Source organism: Lissotriton helveticus, chromosome 10 (genome assembly GCF_964261635.1).
Source record: "Lissotriton helveticus chromosome 10, aLisHel1.1, whole genome shotgun sequence".
Taxonomy (NCBI): domain Eukaryota; kingdom Metazoa; phylum Chordata; class Amphibia; order Caudata; family Salamandridae; genus Lissotriton; species Lissotriton helveticus.
Window position 1 is genome coordinate 229891143 of NC_136071.1, and position 17714 is coordinate 229908856.

The 17714-nt window shown below is 42.9% G+C and overlaps 1 protein-coding gene across 1 annotated transcript in view; it reads right to left on the bottom strand.

Annotated features, from left to right (window-relative positions):
• MYO15A (myosin XVA) overlaps window positions 1–17714 on the bottom strand; it is a 1426381-nt gene that overhangs the window by 1097642 nt on the left and 311025 nt on the right. Inside the window, exon 22 of the mRNA XM_078662701.1 lies at window positions 9315–9490. Coding sequence (XP_078518827.1) covers window positions 9315–9490 — 176 coding nt within the window. The remainder of the gene's footprint in view (window positions 1–9314; window positions 9491–17714) is intronic.

Here is a 17714-nt window from a genome sequence, read left to right on the forward strand (position 1 = left end):
ATTTCAATTGACTTTAGTAAATGTAAGGAGATGAGAGAAAGGCCTGATTGCCTGCTAAGGTATGAAAGAATATGATAAAAGGAGACACAGGCCCTCATTACAAGTTGCCTGGAACGATATCCCCAGAGGGGATGTCATGCTGAACAACTACACGTTTTCTGGTGTCTCTGGGCCCAGAAGTACTGTGAATTATTAGTTTTTTCAAAAAAGGCTCATGACTAAAATATGTATTAAAATTGCTAGATTTCTTAAAGTGTGTTAATTTAAACTGACAGCGAATGTATTAATTAAATATAATTGTGTTATGTTTTTCTCAATATTGTGAAATACATTGCTTATAGTGTTATGGTTATGATACCCTAAATAAACGTATATTTAATAAGCATGGGCGGAGTTTGCGAATTTGCGTGAATTCGCATGAATTCATAATCGCGATTCGCAAAAATCCACCAAATTCCGCGAGCTTGCAAATTTTTTTTTTTACCAGTTTGGGAACGAGAACTTGCGCATGCGGTCGCAACGGTCGCGAACATGTTGTTTCCACTTAACCAGCCTGCTCGCGATGCCTTTTTCCTGTTTCGGGTCGCAATGACGTGTTCGCGTTCGCAATTTCCTGTTTTGGGTCGCAATGACGTGTTCGCATTCGCAATTTCCTGTTTCGGGTCGCAATGACGTGTTCGCGATCGCGGCGTCACTCGGCCAGGTACCAAAATCTCGCAGCGAACGCGAACAGGGAGGAAAACTCATCAGCGAACGCAGAATCATGGTATGTCAATGCCGCGCGCGTGAGATTGTATTTTTGAAGCGCGAACAAGAAAAAAAAAATCCGCCAACTCGCGAATGGCGGATTTTTGGGCAATTTCGCGCGATTCGCAGATCGCGAAATTGCCAAAAATTCGCAAATTCCGCGAGCGGAATGAATTTTCCCCCATACTTAATATTTAACTGTAAATGGCTGCTAGGTAAGGAGTGGAAACATGCAACAATAGCACACATAGACAGAGACAGTGAGTGGTAATTGACAGCAAATGCACCAAGTTGTACCTGGAAGTTAATATCTGCTTCTACTGACCTAGCCCGCCAAAGACAGCCATGTTCTGCTCATCTACCTACACCACTTCACAACTGTCATTAACAGACATTTATTATTCTTGTGTTTATTTAGGTACACTAAAGCCACAAGGTTATTGTGTTTCCCACCTCTAAGGAATGCTGTGGCTATGATGATAAATTATTTTTAAGCTTTTCAAACATACATGCAGTCAGTCCATTTTGGAAGACCTACACTCTCCCAACTATACTTAGACCACTCCCATCAGCTGACTGATGGTAATGCAGCTAGTAACATAGACCATTGGCTGAAGAAGAGTCAGCTGCAACTGGTAATAAAAAAAGAGTCAATGGTATGAGTACCAGTTCAAGCATAAGGTTTTCTTTCTCTTATCTCTGAATGTCTCCCACTGTCAACCTTTTAAATTCGGTGATAAAGAAGTATAATGTTTTAGGGTGGAGACATAATGAGATGAGTCAGATTAACTAAGCTTTGAAAACAAGCTACAATGAGTAGTGCTGCAAAAGATGTACTAAGTCATCCATGTTGCTGTACTTCAGATCTTCCATTCTAATATGTGCTTCTGAAAAGCCTTGGATTGCCTAAGCTATAGTGAAATGGTCTGATGAATCCAATGCTTTTCACAACAGAAATAAATAAAAGACACTGTCTGATGATGTCATGGATTCCTAATTGCCTGGCATGTTTACTTTGTAGGCTACGAAAAGATGAAGATTGATTTTCAGTTGAACTTAAAGACGTGTCTAACGTCAAAAATTGTTTATTGACATTTCAAACAAACAAGTTACAGTACAATGCAACAAGCCAGCATGATATAAAACATATGAAGACTGTATTCAGTTCTGCAGGAGCCAAGCTTGGCAAAATGTTGAATGAAATTATCTTCAAGTTGAGGTTAAATGAGAGCAAAAGATTTGAGTAAGTGAAGGGTGTCTATTAAGCTCCGTCACCTCAAGGCTGGTTTTTGCATACAGTTCAAAAGTAGTTGCAGCTATGGTTCATTGAGTCTTGTGGCCCAAATAATGGTCAAAAGAAAGCTATTGCTCATGGGACTCATGCCATATCCTAGGTAGATAGTGTTCAACATGTTTTGATCAGCATCAACAACACCTGTTTGGGATCTCATTGAGGCAAAGGCAGTACAACAAGGGAACAAATCCATCAACTACCAAAGTGGCTCTTAGTTGCGTTTAGATTAGGATGATGATCTATCAGGAGCAGTTTGCAAAGATCAGTAACGGAGGCACATTATTATTAAAGGTGCCATCACCGGTTTGAGACTCGCCAGGCAATGAGGTCATAACAATGTCAAATGAAAAGATTCGTGAATTTCTCCCATTTGCCAAAAGGAGCACCATTGCAACTTGCAGTAGAGCTGTGCCCTAGCAAAGAACCCCTATGCCACACAAATTACATCTGTGTTTGACTAGGAGCGATTCCTACTGAACCAAGCTTTTACGATCATCAATGCATGGGAGGAGTGGATTATTCTGCCCTATTCTTTGACAGGAGAAACTGATCACATTGAAGATCCACTGCCCTGTCATCTACCAATATCTAAGCTAAAAAGTGTACTGCACTGTGGAGCTGTTGTTTCTGATATTTCTGAAAAATGTTGAGCATCTCTAAAAGCAGAGAAAAAGCCTGCATGCCCTTCCCAGATCAGTTAATCAGCAAGATGGTGCATACGAAGAAAAGTCCATTGCTTCTAGAATGGTGAAAAAATTACATTTAGAGTTTTACTCTTTAGTGCCAAACTCGAGCAATGACACCAATCAATTAATGAAAAATGGGGTAAAGGTTTAATTAAAGTGGGGATTGCAAGCCAATCTACTCATTCAAACCACTAGACACATTGTGCTTCAGCCTGGTTTTAGGCAGACTTATTTTCCCTTGGGTTGGGGTTGGCCTGGAATATGTAGCAGAGATTGATGTGGAACTTCTTGTTTTCCTCTAACAGGCCTGAACTTTGAAAGGACGATCCTTTAATCTAGTAACCCGGAAGACACAGCAGAAGACCAGGAAGATCCAAAAAGGCAACAAAGACTTACCAGTGTACTTTGAGAACATGGAAAATCTGCATATGCTAATCATATGCATATTTACAGTTTGTGATCACTTGAGCTCAGTCAGTAAGATGGTAAGTCACCGCTTTAAATAGAATATGGCATCAAGTATGTGGGTCAGTGGACATTTTAAAGCCTAAATCTTTTTCTACCACTTGCTTAAAGATGTCTTTTGTGAGGTCAAGTAAAGGCACCAACAACATTGATGAACATTCTTCGGGGCACATTAATGAAACAACAGAGGAACTTGAAACGGTAGCGATAGCCCAGTGCCACAGTAAATGAGAGAAACATATATGTCATTTCTTTGATTGAGATGTGTAAACAGTCACCCTACAAATTCAGTGTCCAAGGACAATACCTTGGTTGCACCATAACTTGCATTTGGCCAGGGTTACCATTTTGGTTTCAATACTGATTAATATTTTACATGTCTGGAATGGGCCTTTAATCTTCAGTTGTTTTGGTACAGCTAAATCGTAAAAGTGGAAATCATTGGCATCAGCAATTGTTCTATGGAATCAAGATGTAAAATCTTCTATATCTATTGAACGTTTTAGTTTAACACCTTGGAGTTATTAGCTGTGGTATTTAACAGAATAAAGGCACAGACTCCAAGATTAAAACATTTTTAGAAATCCTTTCTCCACAGACAAAGGAGGGAAACACTCTCTGGCCTTAATAAATGCAGAGGCTGTTGTTAACTGTAGCACTCACTCTGAGTTCTTGGGGATGTGGTGGGAGGTAGATGTATTTCGTTGGTGAGAAACACAGTTTTATGCTGATAGCTTCTTGAGTATTCTTTAATTCCTGAAAGTTTGGGTAACATTGAATGCATCAGAAGTGTACACTGTATCCCCAACTTTCTTTGTTAAATAGTCTCATCTGTGGAGTAGAAAAAATAGTTCCTCCATTCAATGAGTAGATATATATTTTGTCTTGAAACATGTTTATTGATTAGTTTCCTCAAACATGAATTGAGTTCTTGAGGTGTACAAATCATGAGACATGTGTACCTGACAATACAATGCAATCTCACTCCACCCAATATCGTTTCGGGGGGGGGGCACAGCACAGAGACCGCTCTTCTTAAATCCACTGAAGAAATCAGGGCTTTACTCGACCGGGGAGGTAAAACTGCTATGATCATGTTGGACCTCTCAGCGGCCTTTGATACGGTCCATCATGTCTTACTGCTGGACCGATGATTGCCTCCTAATTTGGACTGGATCAGTGGAGCAACTTAAAGGTTTTTTTGATTATCCAAATGATAATCCTTACAACCTGCATTTCACAACTCTATATGATTACAATAAAATCACATTTCTAGACATTGAGCTATTTGTAGAGGAGGGTCGTCTTATGAGCAGAATGTACAGAAAACCTACAAGCTGTAATTCAATACTTCATGCCAAAAGTTGTCACCCTAAAAGTCAATTGAATAGCATACCATATGGTGAAATGATAAGAGCCAGACGGAATTGTTCCCAAGACAGGGACTTTCATAGAAATCTGAAGGATATGACAGAACGGTTTGAAAGAAGAGGCTACGAAACACATACTATAAATACAGCAGTATCTAGAGTTAACAAACTCAAACGAGCAGACCTACTTAAGGTCAAATCTGACAAAGTAACTCCTGATACTGAGGCCAAAGTGCGGTTAATAACACACTATAGTACCGAAAGTACCAAACTGTACACTATTCTAAAGAAACATTGGCCGCTACTGATGCTTGACCAGGATATTACACCATACATTTCCAGTAAGCCATCCGTAACATACAAGAAAGGCTTGACACTTGCCAACATACTTAGCCCTAGCTACCCAAAGAAAGCTGCTAATAAAGACTGGTTATCAAAGTTCAGAGGGTTCCACAAGTGTGGAAAATGCCCTTCATGTAGATGGGCAAAGAAAAAAGTGGTAAGCTTCAATTATAATGATACGGGTGTAATTAACATTGAACAATTTATTAACTGTGACACATCTTTTGTTGTGTATGTTATTGCTTGCAGCTGTGGGAAGATATATGTTGGGAGTACCAAAAGAAGGCTTAGAGATAGGATGTCAGAGCACTTCAGAGCTATCAAACAAGGGGATACTCGGTACCCAACTTCGGCTCATTTAATCAGAAATCAATCAGATAGCGTAACACATAATTTCTCCTATCATGGGATAGACCATATTGAATCTGACCCTAGAGGTGGGAACAGGTTATTAACATTGAGGAGGAAGGAGGTAACCTGGTTAATAAAACTGAAAGCTGTAGAAATGGGTTTAAATGTTGACCATGAATATGAATTCTTCCTGGGAAATGAGTAATATGCTTTCATTACCTAACATCTTTATTGTATTCTGGAATGTCATGAACTGTAACAATGTATTTATATATTTGATTGTAACAATGTATTTAAATATTTGAGTGTACATTCTGAACAATGAGGAGACCGAACTTGTTACTAATGTTCCGAGAAATCGGGTAATTTTAACCCGTTATATGAAACCACTTGTGACGGAGAATGAGAACACAATAGAGCTTACATGTATTACCTAATATGAAGATAATTATTCTGAAATGTAACCATCACCTCTCCTATTCACCTATACTCTTGCTTTGTATTTAGCTACTTTCCTGATGGCATGCTGATGGGGTTCATATTACGATATTTCTTGATATATGTACTTTCTACTCGAGACTACTGGCCTTAATATTATAAACTACGATTTCTACCTAATATACTTTATCATAATACTATCTTGTCCCTAGAAAATAACAGAGAGTACACTATTTCTGATGTACCATATTATGTAACTTAGAGTAGTTGTACCAAGACTACTCCAAGATGGCGCCGTAAACTGAGAAACGCTCCATTAGAGTCTCTGACAAAATAAATACTATGTACAGCCAGTTAGCTTTATAATTATCGTGAACAGTGACTAAAAATTACTATTATATCCCCGATAACGTATAATGCGATTTTAGTAATAGACAGCGGTTCTATTTCGCAAGATATATATTTACCCCAATAATATACAAAGTCAACTATATATACTCAAGTAATCTGCTTCTAGAGTAGTAAATACTTATTACTTCTTACTTTCTTTATTTTATACATATTATCGTTATACTCATAACGGGTTTTACTTTAATGGCGGCCGCTAGTCTCATTGAGTATAAATGAGAATAGTAAGATGGCGCCTAACTAGGACGCCAGAATGGGATAACGCGCTCCGACGTACAATACTCTGTACGAGAGGTAAGATGCCGCGTAGTATTACATGATCGCTTGCTATTTACACTAGTCTCTTTTAATGCCGATAACTTGAAATATACGCTAATTGGCATCTCGTATTGCAGGTGACGAATTTGGACACCTGATACTGTTGCGAGCAGGGCAGACTTCAGAAATATGTGAAGTCGTTTAAATATTGGGTAAGAGGAAACGAGACGAGTATTAAGGTGACATAGCTTACTACTCTGTAAACTATAAATAGTGGGACAACTTTGATTTTATTATTTTGTACAGCATCTTACCGAAAATAATAGGATCGGATTCTCAACAATTTTACACGTGAAGAAACTAGGTATGACACCCCACAGCATGTTCGTCTTTGATATAACTAACTCACTATGTTTTTTTCTTGTACCTTCCAATTTTATTAATATGATATCGACTTAAATTTAGAACCTACCTTGATTACACTATACTATGGTGCCTCTAGCTCTTTTTCTCTTGGTGATTAGCCCTTACTGACTTGAGTGTTGTTACTATTGAGCACCTTTAAGGTTTGGGATGTTTTCCCTAGAAAGTTTTGATATGCCTTAAATGTTAATATTCTGCGGTTATAATTTAATAATCTATTGGCATTATTGCATTATGTTTGGGTTGCAGCCCTGAGGAAGTCTTTAGGTCATAATTTGACCAGACGAAACACGTGTTGGCTTCAAGACTGCGTGGCTACATGTAGAATGAAGATTGTTCTATTCTGAAGGATGTAAAGGATGTATCCAATGAAGATGAGAATTGGAAAGATTCGAGAATAAAACCTTTGCTTTTGCAAGATAACACAAGACTGATTATTTGATTGGACTTTCGAGTGCTCGATAAATAAATTTGTTTTTGTTTTTACTGCTGGACCAGCTGCAGGAGATTGGAGTCCAGGGTACAGCCTGGAAACTACTCAAATCCTTTCTAACAAATAGAGTACAGACAGTATCCCTCAGCGAATTCTCAGCCAAACCTTTTTCTCTGCCCTGTGGAGTTCCTCAGGGGTCATCTATGAGCCCAACTCTTTTGAACGTCTATGTGTTAAGATTGGCTCCCCTGATTGAACGTTTGGTTTTAAGCTGACCTTATATGCAGACGACACCCAAATTGTGGCGTCACTACTGCCAGGAAAGCTACAGGAAACGGCGCACAAATTCCACGATTCACGATTGCATGACAGCTGTGGGTATCTGGATGGCCCAAAATTGCCTTAAGCTTAATTCCAGCATAAAGGAGGTGGGGTTTGTTTGGTAATGACCCTAACTTCTGGACTCCAGCATGGTGACCGGATACACTGGGTCCTCTACCTACTCTGATTAAGAAGGTAAAAAATCTGGGTGTCTATATAGACAATAAACTCAGTTTTTGGGATCAAGTGAATGCAGTAGTTTCATCTACATTGTATATTCTGAAATCCTGTAAGACAATTATACCATTTCTAACCAAAGACAGCCAACAAACAGTTATCACTGCTCTAGCCATGTCCAAACTAGACCAATGCAATAGTCTCAATATTAATATCGAGGAAGGGCTTTTGAACAAACTTCAACTTTTGCAGAATGCCGCTGCCAGATTGCTTACTGACATACCAAACTACGCTTCAGTCTCGGCTGAGATTAGAAGGCTTCATTGGTTGCCAGTTAAAAAACGTGTTCAGTCCAAAGCTCTATGCATGGTCCATAAAGCCCTTCAAGGAACTAGGCCCAATTACCTAAAACTGCTATTTCACTGGTATATAAAAAAAAGAGCACTACGCTCCGCAGAAGCAAAATTGGTGTCAGTGCGCTTTGTTAAGAAACCTAACTGGGGTGGCAGAAGCTTTGTGGTCGGTGCAGCCAGTGCATGGAATGGCCTCCCGTTGCATCTTAGATGCATGCCAAAACTTCTTGCCTTTAGGAAGGCCCTCAAAACTTGGCTTTTTACTGGTTAATCTTCTTCATTTGTCCTCCCCTGCTTGTACCTCGGTAGGACTTCAGTTAGCACCAGGACACCTTCGGGTAACAGTTGCGCTCTAGAAATATCAATAACATTAACATCAACATTGCACTCATAAACCTGTATCTAGTCATGACTCCAGTGGCATTAGCCTGTCATGGTAGAAACACGTTGGGAGTGTGTGAAAGGTTCCCTCTATGGTTTCTCTTACCTTAAGGATGATGTTCTTTTGCTTTCATGTCCATAGGCCAATATGGTGAGACCAAAATAGGACTTAACTGCAGAAAGGGTAGGTGTTCTGTTAATTGCTGTTTGAAAAGCAGCTAAGGCAGACCCTTTATGGTTCAATAATAAAAAACACTTGGTTGTGTGCCGCGAACAGGCTTCAGATAGGCTGTATCGACTAGTACCACTAAGCAACAGGTGAAATAAAAATTGCTTAAAAGATAATAGGAATATTGCCTTTTCTTTCACCTCCTGCATGAGATATAGTGGCCCCTATCTTGCAAATAAAAACAACAAATCCGAGGAAACATGCACCGTACATGGCTAAAGTGCAGTGAGAGATCATAGAGCAAGAGCCAGCCTCAAAGCACAGAGGAAGGATGGACAGTGTTCACACTGGTTAGGGTAAGTCAGTCTTGCAGAGGGACATGAATGTGTAGTACCAGCTTCCCCTTCTTGGGTGGACATTGTTAAGAGCAATTGTAGGTTGAATCATAGAATTGAAGAAATTCTAACAATTTGCAATAAACAAAAGCCAGGCATAGGTGTAATTCACTAACTAAGCCCTATACCCCTGATCCTTTTATTAGTGTATTTGTTTATTAATTCATTGCTTTTTATAGCACTTGTTTGTGACTTCAAGCCTTTTAACAACAATTAAGATACATAACTTTCCACTTGGATAGGATTATGCTTAAATGTTTTACCCTGTATAATTTAATATTTAGAACTTTTAAAAACAATTACCTGGCAAGATATCCCCTTGCTTGGGCCTGGAGAAGGATGACTTTCTTTCTCAGTGAGTAGAAACGTCTGCGCACCAGGAAGCCACGCGCGATACGCTGCAGGGTGACTGCAGCAAGATGCAACACTCTGTCACGTTTGCTTTCCAGCTGCTGATAAAGATTCTCCTTCATGAACAGCTGGTGGAATAGAGGAGAGGCACAAAGTTAGGCAAACAGCGGTAGATAAAGAGTTCATTCCACTTGACTGAAAATGGAATGAGTGTGTCAGGGAAAAAGCTGGTGGTGAAATGTACAGGAATGAAAACCTTGGAGCCTTTTGGAAAGTCAGCTGTGGAGTAACAAAAGCAGCAATATAAATCCAATGACAGAAAGAAAACAAGTTACTTACCTGTAACTATAGTTCTCCAGTATTGGAAGCTTTCATAGATTCACATGCCTGAATCATTCCCCGTCGTCGAGACGGGAGTCTCCGGTACATAAAAAAACATTGCTTAATAGTATAGCAAACTGAAAAGAGGCCTAGGCCCATTTCCCTTTTGCAACCCATAACCCTTGTTATGTAAAAGAGACCAAACTTTTCCCTGAACCAATCAGAGCTCCTCACCCTCTAGAACCCTCCTGAGAGAACCTTCTGCTCCTTAGATTTTCGCGCCCTTGTGCATAAATAACACTCTTCGTGCTAAATCCAAGGTGAGCCTCTCAGGGGAGGACGGTGGTTGCATGTGAATCTATGAAAGCTTCCAATACTGGAGAACTACAGTTACAGGTAAGTGACTTGTTTTACTCCAGTAATGGAGCTTTCATAGATTCACATGCCTGAATCAGAATAGCGAGCAGAAGCATAAAGCACATTTTTTTTCCATATAGTTACTTAATACAGCATAATTCTGTACATAGTTATTTTAGAATTCTGCTTATAAATATTGAAATCACTGTAACTAAACATAACCATAGAAAAAATGTGCATTTGTAATAAAGACAAAAGGATGAGAGTATGCAAAGAGGGCTCACCGTTACTGGATAATGTTCATCAGCACCGCTTCTCCCACTGCCACATCTGTCTCTGCGGATGCTTCCAAGCAGTAGTGCCTGGTGAAGGTGGGTGTAGAACTCCAGGTCGCTGCCCTGCAGATATCCTGGATCGGCACTCCTGCAAATAACGCAGTGGAGGTGGACACTGCTCTCGTTGAATGAGCACAAACTCATGCGTTCAGAGGTTTCCCAGCAGCTTGGTGACAATATACTATAGCACTAGAAATCCATCTGGCAATCCCACGTTTCAATAAAGGGAAGCCCTTCCTGGATGCGCTGAAAGCGACTAAAAGCTGTGAAGACTTGCGAAAGCGTTTAGTCTCTTCCAAATAGAATTTGGACGTCCAGCGAATGTAGAACTCTTTCCGCTGCTGTTGTTGGTTGTGGAAAGAAATGTTTTAAAACTAATGGCTAATTCAAAGGAAAGTCAGTTGGTATTTTTGGGATAAATTTCGGATTAGTTCTGAGAATCATCCTGTCCTCTTTAAATTGCAGACAAGGGTCTTGAATTGTGAGAGCCTGCAATTCCCCCACTTTTCTTGCCGAAATTAGAGCGATGAGAAGAGCCCACTTCCACTATAGGAATTTGAGATCTGCCCCGTGTATAGGTTCGAAGGGCTGTTTCATTAATTGTGAAAGGACTATGTTCAAACGCCAAAGAGGTGGAGGCGGCTTTATTGGAGGAAAAACTCTGAATAATCCCTTCATGAATTGTTTAACAATTCTTGCCGGCCATAAGGATGGTCCCAAAGCAGACCTTCTATAGCGTGATATTGCCGCTAAATGTACCTTTATAGATGCGTGAGCCAAACCAGACTTAGCTAAAAGCAGGATGTATGGAATAATCTCACGAGGTGCCGAATGCAAAGGATGAACGTTACTTCTTTGACACCAGAGACACTTTATTCTGTAAGTTTTGTTCGTACTATCCGCCCTGGCCTTGGAGAGGATATCTTTACATTCTTCTGAGATGTTTAGATGCTGAAATTCACAGTGCTCAGGAGATAGGCCGCTAAGCGCAAGGATCTCGGGTCCAGACGGAGCACTTGTCCCTGGGATATCGTCGGAAGCGATGGTATTGGTTGGAGGCGAATCGGATGGACCTCCGAAAGCAGCAGAAGCTCCGTGAACCAGTGTTGTCTGGGCCACCATGAGGCTATTAGGATTAGTCTGCATGGTTCTTTCTTGATTTTCACAAGCACTCGCGGCAACAGGGGAAATGGAGGAAAGGCGTGGGGAATGAAAGACCCTGCAAGACATTTCGTTTTCGGGTCCACCATGTTGCTGCCTGAACCATGACCGGCGTAACTTGGACAATATCCTCGAAGGATCCCTCCGCTTGACGCCATTGCAGATCCAGGTGCTCTTGCAACGGACGCATTCTTAACCTGCAGTGAGGCACAAGGGGAATGCAAGATGACATTGTTCCCAATAATGACTTGTACTTGCGTACTGGAAGACACTTTCTTTTTGTAAAATCATGGAAGAGAGAAATAATTTTCAGCTGCCTTTCTCTGGAGGGGAACGCCTTGTTTCTGTCTGTATCCAGTATTGCCCCCAAAAAAGTGATGCTTTTCGTTGCCTGAAGGGATGACTTCTCTTCGTGTAGAGTCAAACCTAGCCTGGCAAACAACTGCATGCAAGCCTCTGTTGATGCTCGGGCTAACACTGCTGATGGTGCCTTGTGACTAGCCAGTCGTCGAGGTAGGGAAATACTTGGTGTTTCTGTCTTCTTAGAACCGCCGCCACTGGAGCCAGGCATTTTGTAAAAATTCTTGGGGCTGATTGCAGGCCGAAGTGCAGTACCTTGAATTGGTAATGTTCCCTGGCTACCATGAACCGAAGGTACTGCCTATGTGAAGGATGGATGGGGATATGAAAGTACCATCCTGTAGGTCTAGTGTGGTCATATGGTCTCCTGGGTTCAACCGTAAAAGGATGTCTTGCAGAGAAACCATCCTGAAAGACTGCTTTTTGAGATAGGTGTTTAGGGATCTGAGGTCCAGAATTGTCCGCCATTGAAGGATGTTTTTCTTGACGAGAAAAAAGCAGGAGTAAAACCCCCTTCCCCTCTGGGTGTTCGGTACCTGTTCAATTGCTCCCTTTCGGAGCATTGCACAAATCTCCTCTCGCATTTGCTGTAAATGCTTGTATTTCTGATGTATCGATGTGTACGAGGGGGTTTCGTAGAAGTTCTAGTGTGGCCGAATTGAATAATGTGTAGGATCCATTGGTCCGTAGTTATCTGTTGCCAATTTTGAAAATAATGAGCAATCTTTCCACCCAGGGGAACATGAGATCTCAGAGGAATCGGTGTAGCTGGAATTAAAAGGTTGTCATTGTCGTCGGGTGTTGTCTTTCCCCTGACGACCTTCTTTACCTCCCGGAGTCGATTTTGTGTAGCCTCCTGACTGGCGCTGTGTATACTGCTGATGGTAGGGCTGGGATGAGGTGGAGTAAGAGGAATAACGACCGTGTTGGAATCCTCCCCTGTAAGATGACTGACCTCTACCTTTAGAGCCTCGAAAAGGAGCTTTTCTGTATTGTAGAGTTCCCAATGACTTAGCCGTATCCGTATCTTTTTCTATACTCTGCAGCGCATCATCTATATGCTTGCCAAATAGATCTTCACCGTTGAAAGGAAGGTCCAAGATTTTATTCTGGAATTCCGGTCAAAATGCCGTTGCCCTCAACCATCCTTGCCTGTGTAGTACCGCAGCTCCTCCCAGAGATCTGAATGCCGTGGTCGCTTTGTCCATAGCGCAATCTATGACTTCGGCCGAAGTCCTCTCCCCTTCTTGCAGAATTTTTCTGGCTTCTTGTCTCTCCTTCTCTGGTAAATGGTCCATGTAAGGCGAAAGGTCGCACTACGTTTGCCTATCGTACCTCCCCAGAATGGCCAGGACATTCGCAGCTCTTACTAACAGGGCTGACATAGAGGAAAATCTCTTGCCCACATTGTCCAGCCTTCTACCCTCCCTGTCCGGAGGTGCCGTAATAGGAGCTGACGGATTTCTTGATTTTTGCTGAGCTGCTTGGGTAATAACTGAGTCCGGCTTAGGATGACCTAAAAGGCAAGCTGGGGCATCTGAAGGTGCCTTATATTTTTTGTCCAACCTGGCGAGCACCGGATTCACTGTAGCTGGTGCTTCCATGACCTTCAGGCCTTCTTACCAAAGATGACTGACAATAGGCAAGGATCGAACTGTCCTACGACAGGGTTCCTTGAAGTCATACAAGAAACATTCGGCCTTATCCTCTGCCATGGTAAGTGCGAATCTTTTAGTGGCTCTCTCCATTAAATTATGAAACCCACCTATATCCTCCGGTGGAGAATCAAAAGGCTTCGGAGACGGAGAAGAAGGTGACAGAATGAGATAATCGTCCCACTCTCTGCTAGGGTCCGTGATTTCTCCTCTTGCTCCTCATCTGAGGTTATTGGGTCTTGACCAGATCTCGGTGGTGGAGATCTTGGGAGGGGTTCCGGTAAGGTGTCCCGCCTACGCACTGGTGTTCTTGGAAGAAAGCGTGGTTGAGGGGTAGACTCTGGAATTCCCCTTGAGGCTTGAGGTACAGGATATCTCCTCCTATAATTCTCCAACATGAATTGTAAATCTTTTAACAAGGAAGATGGTACACTCGTCATCTCTTCCTACTTTCCTGGCGATATTGTTGCTGAGGACGCTCTTGAACTTCATATTCATCTGAATCCTCCTCTTGGTACTTCACCTGCAACCGAGACGGGCTACTAGCATAACCAAAAGGGCCACCATCATCTCCGTCCCCTTCCGAATCTTCTTCTTCCAGAAGGTGAGATGGTACTAGAGGGGACACCTTACTTGGAGAGGTAAGTTCTGGTGTAATTGTCCTTTTCCAGGCCAAAAACCTATTTTCTGGTTTTTTTTCCCTCGTCGACGAGCCCGTTGACGAGATCGCTGTCGAAACCGTCGACGATAACATCGTCGTCGATGCTACCGTCGACGTTGCCGTTACCATCGTCGTTGTTGCCGTCTGCGATCCCGTTGTCACTGCCATCCTCAACAATCCAGTCGACGACGTGGTTGTAGTCGTTGCCGTCGACGCCTTCGTGGTCGACGCCATCGTCGCCGAACTTGGTGTCGATACCGTCGTCGACGGTGGTACATTCGACGGTGATAAAGCTCTAGAAACAGCTTTTACCTCAGGTTTTTTGACTACGACGTTATCTTCTTCGTTGACTCTCCCATCGATGACGCAGATTTCTCCGCTTTCTCCTCAGAAGGTGTGGAGGATGGCTTCTTGACAGAAATCTTGACCTTTGGGGGAGATTTTGAGGGCTCTGAATGAGATTTCTTTGTATGTTTAACCCCTGAAGCATGACCCTTCTTCTCCTTCTCTTTGCCTGAAGGAGATACTGAGGGACTGCGCCCTGAAGACCCTGGGATGATCTTTTTAAGGGCCTTTCCCCTGAGGTATGAGCCTGAGGAGATCTGCTTATTTTCTGAGATCTCCTGGAAGAAGAGGACTCCTCCTCACTGTCACTGGATAAGATCTCCTTCCTAGCTTTCACCTTTTGAATCCAGAGTAGAAGCCTTCCTTCACGGTCCCTCAAAGTTTTATTGGAAAAGGTACGACATACCTTGCAATCCTTTGCCTGATGGTCTGGATAAAGGCAGTAGATGCAGTCCTTATGAGGGTCGTCTGTATAAAGCCTTTTCTTAGAGCTGGTGGCACAAGCTCTAAATAATCCTTTTTTCTCCTTGTCAGCCATGGTACAAGAAGGAGAAATCGTCTGAAGAATTCCAAATAATTAATCTGGAGAAGGAAAAAACACTCTGGTCTAATATCAATTGAATATACTGAAGAGTTTGAGCAGAGCTCAAAGGAGACTCCCTAGCACAACGTGCGGTAGAAAATCTGAGGAGCAGAAGGTTCTCTCAGGAGGGTTCTAGAGGATGAGGAGCTCTGATTGGTTCAGGGAAAAGTTTGGTCTCTTTTACATAACAAGGGTTATGGGTTGCAAAAGGGAAATGGACCTTGGCCTCTTTTCAGTTTGCTATACTACTAAGCATTGCTTTTTCATGTACCAGAGACTCCAGTCTCGACGACGGGGAATGATTCAGGCATGTGAATCTATGAAAGCTCCAATACTGGAGTAAGTGTGATAGCCACATACCAATAACCTAACACAACCTTCATTTTTGTCCAAGGGATGCCCAGACGTTAACTCAACAGCCAAAGGAACCCACTTATCCCTCCCTGTTAGTCAGATTCTAGTGGCTGGTTGAGAGAACGAGGTAGCTTTTGAGCCAGGTAAAGATTGGTCACCCAAGACCCTCTTATTTCAGACTTCTGGAGGCAGAAGACCACCGTTAAAGAGCCTGTGCAGTCCAAATCCCATTTGATATATAGAGTAGTTCAATGGCAGAGCTTGATCTCTACCGTTGTGATGTTATTGGTATTTACAAAGTTAAGGTTCGTAAAAAGAAGGCAAAAGTGTGTAGCTCCACAGATGACACTTTCGGTTACTTTTTCAGAAGCTATCACTGAACAAGGGACCATAAAAGTAATCAAATGCTTTGATAAAAATTTAATTATTGTATAAAACACTGAAAACATGTTAAATTCCACTTTATGCAAATTGTGGCCATTAAGCTTCTTGGAAAGATTTTGTAAATGTTAAGTTTTTCTCCTTTTGCCATGTGCGATTGATGAATTATTGCTATACAGCATTCTTCTAATTTTCAGAAGGCAGTTTTACTAGCCATTTACTAGCACTTTCTGATGCTTTTTCCATAAAGAATGTTTTGAAAGCATTCCCTCAGACCCATAACATATCCAGAACAATCTTAGTAGAATTCTACCTAATATTTCTAGCACTTTAACTAAGAAACATTGACAAGGGCAGTTAGAACTATGAGGGTAAAATAACCACACCCCTGTTAAAGTTTGTTTGCTCTATTGTTATGGAACTACACAATCTCCCCCTTGAAATCTTCATATAACCACTTTCAATCTTTATATACATTCATGGGCAAATTAACCCAGTGAACCTTTCTTTCCTCTTTGGAAAATACACGAGGTTGCTTACATTTCTAATCATAACACTAGACTTCTAGCTCATCAATTATTTTGATAGCCAGTCTGTTAGACCTGTCAGCCTTAGGGTGTTTTTCCCTATTTTTTTTGCCTTTGCCTCATTTTTCCCACCTTCTTTTTGGTTGGCCTTAGGTCTCTGGGCACCTTCCCATTGCTAATCAATGCTAAGGTGCAGGTGCTCTCTTCCCCCAACATGGCTGCCACTGACCCCTGCTACCGCAGCGTGGTCTTGTTAGACGCACTCTAGTAGCCAGGAGCTGGCTGGAACCCCTAAACATTGTAGCAATGCCAGCCTGCCTGCCTGCCCATAGCTAGAGTGAGGAAGCTCCTGGAACCTTCCAGAATAGGGAAGTGGTCGCCAACTGCCACTATAAAAGAAAAGGGAGGGAAACGTTCTAGTCAGTTGGGGCATCACTGACCTGGGGGACCCTACGCAGGAGACTTAGGCGGTAGGGCCCAGTCAGGAACCTATACCACTGGGGGTGACAGGTTTTAGGCGCTGCCCACCAAGCTGTGTGAGGAACACTGAACTAGCCCACTGATCTGGCCCGGCGGGAGGGGAGCCCAGGGACCACCTGAAGAGATCTGCTGAAGAAACTTGACAAGCCTTCAACTCAAACCCCCCCCCTTTCTTCAAGTAACTTCAACCAAAGGGCGCCAGAACCAACAAGCGCCAAGAAGGAACTCCCCTGCGCTAACCAGGACTACTGGGGATCAGCCAGGTACTGTGCTGTGCTAATGCTGCCCCTCTGTCTGCCTTGTGGCCCCAGCGCTGTCCTGCCCATCTCCTCTGCTGTCTTGCCTGGACTGTCTGCTACACGCTCTCATTCTCTAGCGCTAGCATCCTGAACTGCCTAGCCAGCTAGACTGCTTGTCCTGCGCAACCGAATTGTGCCCCCATCCAGCGCTCCCCTCTGTGCCTTGGAGAAGCGCTGGACCCCTGCAGCTTGCTGCCTGCTGAAGCGCTATTGCCTGCTGAAGCGCTATTGCCCATTGGAGCGCTGTGTCCCCCGAGGCGCTGTAAATTGGCCTCATGCACTCAGCAGCTGGGTCCTGTGGAGCGCTGGTTGGGACGAACCCGTGAGGAACTTTCTAGCGCTTCTCTTTCCCGCGAGGCGCTGTAAAGATTGAGCGCTGTGGGCACTGTGAAACCCCCCTCCCGACTGGCATCTGCTCTGGCGGCCCCCGACGCCAGGAGAGGGCCGCCGCCGTGCTGTTGTGGGCCGTGCTTGGCCCGAGCGTGAAGAGTCCCCGCGGCGGCCCCCAGAGCCTTGGGGAAGGCCGCCGCGAA